Source organism: Megalops cyprinoides, chromosome 19 (assembly GCF_013368585.1).
Source record: "Megalops cyprinoides isolate fMegCyp1 chromosome 19, fMegCyp1.pri, whole genome shotgun sequence".
NCBI classification, from domain to species: Eukaryota; Metazoa; Chordata; class Actinopteri; order Elopiformes; family Megalopidae; genus Megalops; species Megalops cyprinoides.
Genome location: NC_050601.1, coordinates 6,650,805 through 6,660,471, shown reverse-complemented (window position 1 = coordinate 6,660,471; position 9,667 = coordinate 6,650,805). Strand labels below are relative to the sequence as shown.

General features: G+C 43.7%; 1 protein-coding gene across 1 annotated transcript; it reads left to right on the top strand.

The window, feature by feature from the left end:
- Positions 1 to 1,502: 1,502 nt before the first annotated feature.
- On the top strand, positions 1,503 to 9,572 carry baiap2l2a (BAR/IMD domain containing adaptor protein 2 like 2a). Its single transcript, XM_036552807.1, has 14 exons — positions 1,503 to 1,556; positions 1,742 to 1,817; positions 2,399 to 2,485; positions 4,562 to 4,623; positions 5,206 to 5,277; positions 5,628 to 5,717; positions 5,850 to 5,981; positions 6,349 to 6,461; positions 6,699 to 6,799; positions 7,143 to 7,350; positions 7,735 to 7,800; positions 8,035 to 8,200; positions 9,166 to 9,206; positions 9,480 to 9,572. Exons 1-14 carry the CDS (start codon positions 1,503 to 1,505, stop codon positions 9,550 to 9,552), a joined length of 1,341 nt encoding a protein of 446 aa, XP_036408700.1. The 3' UTR covers positions 9,553 to 9,572.
- Positions 9,573 to 9,667: the final 95 nt, after the last annotated feature.

Genomic DNA, 9,667 nt, shown 5'->3' with positions numbered 1-9,667 from the left:
GACGCTCATACAACACACACACACAGCTAGCAGAGCTGCGCTGTCACGTGCTTCGGAGTCGGCCCCCTTTTGGTCACCTTGGCAACGCGAGGGGGGGGGGGGGGGGGGTGATGTTGTACAGATTAATGAGTGGAGGAAGGAGGGCCGATTGGCTTTGCTAACTATCCTAGCTAATTATGAGGAAGAACGGGAAATAGTGGGAATTGAATGTACTCGTTGAATGTACAAGGTTCAAGTCACAGCTGGAAGTCGAGGGATGTCATCCATCTTGATCTCCCTTCAGCTTTTGAGTATCTCCTTTCATCACATCTACTCTCATATTCTCTTAACAACAAATTTCCTAGACCCATTATAACCTGGGGTTGTCATGTCAAGGCTATGTAGATGAAGGTCAGATCTTCCTCAGAGAGATTCCTGTAAATGCCAGCATCTCCTCATGGATGATGATCAAACAACCGAACCTCAAGACAAATGCAGTCATTCTGCCTGCTAAACGGTTGCTGTTATGGTGTTGAAACTCACAATCTCCCTAAAAACTCAATTCCTCACCAGTAAGTCCTTCCGAGTAAACATACAGTTCACACATTTTTTTCAAAGAACATCGTGGCATTGACACACAACTGCCGATAGGAAGTTATCAAGATCTATACTATACTTTGGATAGATCTATACTAAGACCTATCAATACTACAGAGCATACCCACGCCTCTCCTGCTTCTTTTCCATAGCTCCTGGGTCCATTGTGGTCTATTACCTGGACTATTGCAACTCACACCCCACTTTTCATACCCAGCTTGTGTAAAGATGATGTTACTAAAGATGGTAATAAATATAAACAAGCAGCATCCGTTAACTACAGGCATGGAATGAACGCATCGGTGTTCTGAAGTGTTCAAAACCTTTCTACAAAAATAATTTATGGATCTTTGCCTCACCCTGTATATTAGCATGCAGTGTATGTCCCTGACACTTTTAGTTAATACAATATTAAGATTTTTGACTGTCCATGCGGGAACACGGTTTCTTTGTTATTGTTTGTTGACTATACCAAGCGGTGATAAGTAATCTTAAGTCTGTAGTCGCGTCCGTCTTTCCTGACGCAGACATTTATCTGCGATGGCTGGGTTCCAAACGAGAGGCCTTTTTCCCTTTTTTCTTTTATGGCGTTGCTCAATAATTTACAACCTAGTATCGATAGCGCGCTCCCTGTTCCCTACAGAGAGCTGGTTCATCTTGACACGGAGAGAACATTCCCTTGTCATTTGCGCGGAGACAGGTACTTAATTGTAAAATAGAAAAAGAATCAGAACAGAAAAAACCACCACATTAGACTGGCATTGTCGTCAATTTATGTCTCCACACTATGTAGTGTGCTGTGCAGGTTGACAGTTTGTACAGTTTTGCGTTTTTTTTCTTGAACCCAGGAAGTACAGAGAAGTTGATCTTCGAGTTTTGCATCGTCTAATTATTGTTACGCGTTGGTGCAAAACAGGAGCACCAGGATGTCGGGACCAAATATTGACCAACTACATCGATCTACCTTAGGAATATACGCAGTGAGTTTCTCTTCTTGAGTAATGCTCTCCATTTCCAGGTGGAAACTCAACATGTTTCAGTTTTGAAAATAAACAGAAGCGGTACTTGTTCAAAGGGCATTTGGATATATGAGTGATTTTCAGTAGAATTACTGACAAGCAGAATTCCATCACTATAACAACCTTCCCTTCTTCTCTTTCTCTAGAATTTGATGGATCAGTTCAACCCAGGTTTGCAGAAGCTGGTGTCTCTAGGAAGCAACTATATCCAGGCATTCCAAGGTGAGACACAGCCGCACCCTTGATGACTTCTAGGCCGATTTGATCTCGGTATTCATTCTGAAGAATCATGTAAAACCCCCCAAGCGCAAGCAACTCAAATCAAAGTTAATGCGACTTTGCAGCAACATGCAATAAGTGCCACTTTAATCCGAATAACCACAGAATTAAAAGTTCAAGCGCTTGTGAAATATGTCAGTCTAATATTTTTTAATCACAACAGGGAGTCATGAGCCACAGGGGATCCTGGTTTTAATTTCCAAGGGATCACGACCCACAGGGGATTCTGGTTTTAATTCCCCCCAATATAATTCACTTCCCAATTTATTTTTTGACAGCGGATGTGATTCCACAGTTTTCCCACAGCTCGTTCCATTGAATCACAACAGAAAACTTGCAGAAACTTAGTGGCTGAGAGTGGCAATTGACCATCACTGTTTGAGGTGTGTTAGTAAAACATGTGTGTTAGAGTGGAAGAAATGAACAGGCTCTGTGCTCAGCGTGATTGAAAAGTGTGTACTGTTTTTCTGCATGTGTATGTATGTATGTGTGTGTGTGTGTGTGTGTGTGTGTGTGTTTTTCAGCCTTAGCTGCGACCAGTGAAGCTTATTTCGGTGCACTTGCCAAAATGGGAGAGCATGCCCTGCACAGCATGCCCTCTCGTACACTAGGTAAGAGCACAGAACTGTTATCATATGCGCAAATGATGGCAATTACACTCTATTTCTGCATGCTGTTGATAGATACAAAGGTCTGAATAACTTTGTGAGAGTGTTGTTCATCAGCAGATTGTGTTCCCCAGTGTTTCACCAATTTATGTACTGTACTTTTCACATAGTCTCAATAAAAAGCCACTTCCTTGGTCCTGGTGATTTTAACCCTTTTACAGTTGACCAATCTGAATGAATTTTGCATTGATCAGATTTACAACTGACTGTGGCAACCCACACATGTATACAAAACACACACGTGGGATTTAAAATAATTTCCTACCAAAAAAGACAGTGACAACTACACTTTGCTGCTGAACAGTGCTCTCACACAGTTATTCAGACCTTTGAATCTGTCTCTTTCTGAATGCTGTAGATACTTTGTTCAGCAGTAAAGTGTAGTTTCCCTGTCTTTTTTGGTAGGAAATAATTTAAAATCCCAGGTGTGTGTCTGAGTACATGTGTGGATTGCTGTGGTTTGTTGTAAACCTGTTCAAGGCAAAATAGATTTTCTCAACTGTAAAGGTGTTAAAATCACCAGGATCAAGGAAGTGCCTTTTTATGAAGACTATGGGAATAGTATAGTAAATAAATCGACTTGTTCAATGGAAACCTCTGTTGACCATTAATCTAGTGTGTAAGAGGTAATGGTTAATATAAAATGACGGAGAATGTGGCTAACTCAAGACTCTCATCTGTTATTGCAACAATACAACTGCACTGGGTGGCATGGATAGTTTAATAGTTCTCTTAAGATAGATTTAGGGGTGTGTCTGTGTGTATGTGCATGTTTTGTATGCTTGTGCACAGGTGCCTGTATGTCCTTGTTTGTGGGTGCATGTGTGTTTGTGTATGTGTTTGCGTGTTCTTTTTTAGGCTTGCACTTGTGAGTGCTGCTGTGTTGTACGAGTGTGTGTGTGTGCCTACGCGCGTGTTGGTGCATGCGTGTTTGAGTGTGTGTGCTTGTGTGTCTACTTGTACGCTTGCTTGCATTTGTCCGTGTGGCTATGTGTTTGTGTGAGTGACAGTGTGCATCCACATGTGTGAGTGCGTATATGTGCGTGTGTGTGTGTGCTTGTATTGCTGCTCTTTCTCCTGAGTTGTGAGTATGCTTATTGTCAGCAGGCCAGGATTGTGTGCTCTCTCTCTCTTGTGCAGACACTCTTTGTGTTGGGCTTTGTTCGCGGTGTCTACAGTGCTCCTCTCTCTTTGTGCTCATTGTACTGTTTATTGGTGGTTATTAGCACAATCAGGGCCAGTGTCCTTCACACTGCAGCCCACAGAGCAAAGTTTACCTCCTAGGAATTTGTTCCACTTCCTTCTTCTGCGCTGTATTCGTGTGAATTTCTTTGATGTGTGTGTGTGTGCAAGTGCATGCTTGTGTGTGTGCATGTGTTTGTGTGTATATTATTTGTGTGTGTGTGTGTTTGTGTGTTCACGTGGGCCCACATGTGTGTATATTCGTGTGTAAATTATTTGTGTGTGTGTGTGTCTGCCAGCATTGTTTAAAGCGATGACATACTATTCGAGCTGAAAATTGGGAGATGAATGTGGTATATCAGGTAGGGGAATGGCCTGGTAAAAGCAAAAGTGTGAACTAGCATGACTGTGTGTGTGTGTGTGTGTGTGCATGAGAGTTTGTGGAGTGATGTGGTGGGGATCAGGTGGTGGGAAGCCCACAGGATCACTAAATAATAGATAGAGACAGGCTTTCTGCCCTGCTCACTTCATTTACTCTGGATGGGCTTATGGAACTTTTTGGTTGAAATCCTCATTGGTGCGATGCTGTATTTACACCACTGATTGGCCTTTGCCGTCATGATTCTGTGGTGAATCGAACCTTGCCCATGGTATGACAACAGTATCACACCCAAGATTTTCAACTCACCACCCTCTGGTCAAAGTCCAATCTACTTCTGGCATTTTTCATTTTTGAAAAATGTTTTGTGTGTGTGTGTGTGTGTGTGTGTGTGTATGTATGTGTATGTGTGAAATGGGTATATGACCATGAAGTGAAATTTTGGTGTGTTTTTACAGGCGATGTCCTGATTCAAATCTCAGAGAGTCAGAGGAGACTCACCGCTGAACTGGAAGCAGTTGTAGGTCTATTCTGATTCATTTTTGTCAGTAGTGGCACGTGTAGAACAGTAGCACTAATAACTGCAAATTAGGGATTAGGGATGGACACAAATTGTTATAACTGATGATAAATTCAACACATTTTTTGAACATTTAAGTATTTTTGAGTGCAATTTTCAGCCTTTTAATGGTGCTAATTGCATTTCTCAGTTCGTTAATGCCTGTATCAACTCTAGACCTGAAATTTTAAGTGTAAAATTGCTCTAATGGTGAGTTGTAGTTCCATAAAGTGGTTGATGATCTTACAAGTGTGGGCCTGAAGTGTGCTATGTGCTAGATGAAGAGCCCGGGCTTTCGTTCTTTAACAGAAACACAGAAGTTCAGAAAACAAAGATGAAAACTCAGGATTAAGAGGTTCAACCCGGTTGTTCATTGGAAAAGAGCTGTATACCTTCTGTAACCTGAGTAGGAACTCAAAAACAGAGCTGTCTTCTCGGCAGTAATAGTGGAGATATTATTAACCTGGACAGGAGAGCAATGATGTCATGACTGGTGCTGTTGCTGAAATGATTGCAGTTGTAATTTATGTGTTGTTGTTGCAGTTCCGATGGTTTCATGCTGAAGTGTTGCAAGAGATGGAAAATAATGTCAGACTGGACAAGGACTACATATTGGTGAGCGTTTTTTCCTATTGTGACATCCATCTGTAAAAGCAATACAAAGTGAAAGTAATACAAGTTCAAAAAGTACTTTTTATTGTTTGAAATGTTAAAGAAGTTGTAGCCCTTTGTAAATGTCAGCTGTCAAGTTGAATTAGCCTTATAGGACTTATATGACTTGGCTTTCTTTGACAGTATCTCTCTCAGGGGAGAGATGTGATGTTTTTGCACTGCAGTAAATGTGATCTAGAGAGCTTACTGGAGTGAACCAATGTGTTATGACGGTAACGCTGTTGGAGGTAGGATGAGAGAGTTGTGTGACATTTGTGCATTTGGACAAGGTGTCTGTGTGGTGTTTCCTCCAGGGCAGCAGGAGGCGCTATGAGATGGAGGTGAGGAACCAGGCAACGGCTCTGGAGAGACAGCTGAGGAGAGGGGCTTACAGAGACAACCAGGTGAGTCTCTATTGTCACACTGGCTGTTCATGTCTTTTGCAGTACGTGACCAACGGTGTGTACATTAGCAGTGATAGCTCGCCTGTAACACTGTCTTTGTATGTGCGTATGTGTGTGTGTGTGTGACTGCAGGACAGCAATGACTACATACAGTTCCTCAGACAGAGTCAGTGTGATGCCCTGGAGGAAGAGAAGAGGAGGTATCGTTTCCTGGCTGAGAAACACTGTGGTCTCACACAGTCCATATTATACCTCATGAACAAGGTACACACTGAACTGTCACCTATATCTCGCTCTTACCTTGTTCTTCCGAAATGTGTGCATTTTGTAATGTCTACCACTGACTCCTCCCTAGGCCGTAATGGTACTTACACCTACAGTGCAATATAATGACACCACATCCGGCCTGTAGGTAATCAAATTGGTACACACCATCATTTCAGCCTTATCTTATTCGGTACATACTGTTCCCAGTACTGATTACATACATGCTAAGAGCAAATTTGGCTCCACGCTGACTGTGAACTGTGCTGAACGGAGGTTACTGAGAATTAATAACAGCAGTGGAAAGATAAGGCATGCAGCTGCGATCGTTAGGACACAGTTAAGGATGTGATCCCCTGTGTTATAGACTGGTGGGTCCCTGCAGCAGAGGGCTGAGATATGGAGAGGCCAAGTGAATGAGACCAGAGCACCCAGACCACACACCCCATCACGTCTGGACCAGGACAGTGCGGTGAGGGGGCAGAGGAGGGGCTGAAGGGAGTGGGAGGGGGGAGCTTAAAAGGAAGAGGAAGGTTAGCGAAGGATCTTAAAGAGGAGTAGGGAGTACGGGAAGAGGTGTGGGAAGAGGACGGTGGAGGTCGAGGGATGAGGAGAGAAACGCAGAAGAGGAGGGAGAGTGAGATGTGGAGGTAAAAAGAGATGTCAACAATATCGAGAAAAAAAAGAGATGTCAGTGATATCGATTTACTCTGTAATTTCCATTGGTTATATTTTGCAGATGGGAATGAGAGAGGAGGAGAGAGAGTACCGCTGGACTGGCAGAGATGAGCAGCCAATGGGTAGAGTGCCCTCCAGAGGTAGGAGGACTATACTGCACTTCAAAAAATGGACCGGATTGTACAGAAAATCACTAATGATGATAAAAATATAAACTATTGTCATGGTTACTGTGACGACATTACAATGACACCGACTGTAGTTATTAAAATCTCCTCCATTTATCCCTAGTTGAATTGCTAGATCACCTCCTGTGACACGGTAGATCACTTAGTAAACTTGAAATCCTGCATTTTGATCTTCTGCAAAGTACATAGCACAGGGCCTATTCCTTATTCCCAAATATGCTATTGGGCTTACCTGCTCTCCAAAGCTCTATCACTGTCCCCAGATTTTTCTCTATTCCTGTGCTCTGTCCCCCAGCCCCCTCTCCCCAGCCCACCCGCTCTCGCTCCAGCTCCATGGGGGACCCTCTTGGGGGGGGCGGGGGAAGGCAGATGCGGGCATTGGTGCCCCACCCTCAATCCTCCAACCCCACACTGCTGCCCTTCTCCCGGGGCGAGGTGGTGACTGTGTTGGTACAGGAGCCCAGGAATGGCTGGCTGTACGGCAGGGCAGAAAGCAGCCAACGGTGGGTGGAGGTGTGAGTGTGTGTGTGCGCGTGTGTGTACATGCACGTGAGCATGTTTCTGTTTACGAGCATATGTGCTTGTGTGCGAGGGTGTGTATGTGATTGTGTGTGTGTGTGTGTGGTTGTGTGTGTGTGTGTATGTGGTTGTGTGTGTGTGTATGTGTGTGTGTGTGTGTGTGTGTGTGTGTGTTACAGCAAATGTATGTGTTTGTCCAGGTGAGGTTGTGAGTAACTGCCTCTGTGTGTCTGAACCGAACTGCTCTTCCTTCTGTCGTATATCTGTAGAAAGTCTCAGTTTCTGATGACCACCATTGACTTTTGTAACGCAAATCACCCCTCAGCTCTTTGTCACCATCTCACCACTTTTCTTACCATTTCCTGCAGTCAAGGTTGGTTCCCAGCATCCTATGTTGGACCCCTAGAAGACACTCCTAAACCAATGGGCTACAAGTAAGGCCTTAAGTTCCACAAGTTCCACTTTTCCTCTGTTTAGAAAATGTGTATAAATTAACATTAATGGAGATAATACATTCTGAGGTGTAGATTTTATAATTGGGACTACTGGGTGTTGGGAGATATACTAAATAGAGACTAGAGGCGCAATGTATTAAATGTATAATATGTAGAATATTCATAAACAGCATATGGATGTAGCCCTTATCCTCATGAACTTCGCCTTTACAGTAGCTCCACACTCAGAAGCAGTAATAGCATGAGCAACCTGCTTGACCAGAGGGATGGTGGCAGCTACAATGGGATTCCACCCCCAGCTCCTCCCTTACCTATGAATAACCAACGTCCAATCATGCCAACCCCAGACAGGAAGGTGGAGTCCGCTTCTGAAAGCAAGGTGGGTGCCGTGCATTATGGGTATAACTGAATACAGTGGACGATGTGAATGTGTGTTTGTGTGGTTGTCTTCCTAGTCATGTACATACTGTATATATATCAATATGAGGGTGCACGTCATGGCAAAGTTACTCAATAATGCAGGCTTTCTTTACTTGACTGTGTTGTAGTTAGGTCTAAAAGACACAGCCGTAGGTAATTATTTGTTGTAATGGGATATTGGTGATTTTAGGTCATGCCTTATTGTACCAGCTGTCAGTGTTTTGAACGGTTCTGTAAGATATATAACTGAGATATATATCGCCGCCCTTCCCTTCTTTGGCCAGCAGAGCGACTGTGGAAAAGTGCTGTTTTCCATGACGCCACATCCTTCCTTTTGGTGGATGCAGGGGGGGAGCTCCAATTGCTGAAAGTGGGGAGGGGGGGTGAGACTCTGTGTGTGTGTGTGTGTGTGTGTGTGTGTGCGTATATGTGTGCGTGTGTGTGAGTGGACTCAGTGCATGGTGTGCTTTTCCATAGTACCTATACTGCATGCAGTGAAAGAGGAGAGGCATCTTTCATCTGGGGCTGTGTTTCTGCCGGAAGGCGTTTTCTGGATTTGACCCGTGGGTGAATTGCTCAGAGTTGCACTGTCCTCATACATATTGCTTGAAAATGATAGGATTCTCGATTCTGTCAGGGGTGTGTTTTGCCGTTTCCTTCCCTTAATAAGCATCAAGCCTCACCAATGTAAAACCCTAGTTTTACAATTCGGGTAACAAGCCTGACGCTTAAAAAATGGTATTGCGACTGTATTGCTATTCGCATGAGTTGCAAAGTTGAAGTGCCATTTTAGATTTGTGTGCTTTTAATAATGAATGTTTGCAGAAAAAAAAGAGGTCTGAAGAGGGCAGCAAGCTGAAGACTGAGTGATGGGATTTGACGTGAATTGTGCTTGAGAAAAAAGTGTTTTTCTCTCTTGTGCAGAGACCCATTCAGGAAGAACACCGGCCCAGTCTCTTTCCCAGGTAGGAAATACACCTGGGGGGTGGTGTCCATTACATCTGCATAATTCATGTAAAATTAGCTCTTATAGTGAGTGAATGGTGTTGTATTGCACTTCACAAACTTGGCATGGGGGTAGCATTAAAGTGATTCCTTAATGCCATTTCACATACAGGCTTACATTCTTACATAATGCTGTAAATGCATGTAATGCTGTAATGCATGTAAATGTGTGTAGTGTCACCTTGGAGTGAGTCTGGATGAATTAGTCTTCACAATGTTTCTCTGTCCTGTAGGGGAACCAACCCCTTTGCTACAGTGAAGCTTCGACCCACCACCACCAATGACAGATCAGCCCCACGGATTTAGTGACACCCAAGCATGGAAGTCTTATTCTCATGACAGGTTAGAACAGCGGTTGGGTGTCTGGCCTTTTGGTTAGCTTGCCATTGTTCATATCCTTGTTGGGGGCAACATCGCCACG

What these genes read in the sequence shown, in the direction of transcription:
- baiap2l2a (XM_036552807.1), top strand. Translation starts at nt 1,503, where the DNA reads ATGTCGGGACCAAATATTGACCAACTACATCGATCTACCTTAGGAATA. An exon ending in TGGACAAGGACTACATATTG is followed by an intron (nt 5,278 to 5,627) that starts GTGAGCGTTTTT and finishes TGTTTCCTCCAG; the next exon opens with GGCAGCAGGAGGCGCTATGA. An exon ending in GGGTAGAGTGCCCTCCAGAG is followed by an intron (nt 6,800 to 7,142) that starts GTAGGAGGACTA and finishes TCTGTCCCCCAG; the next exon opens with CCCCCTCTCCCCAGCCCACC.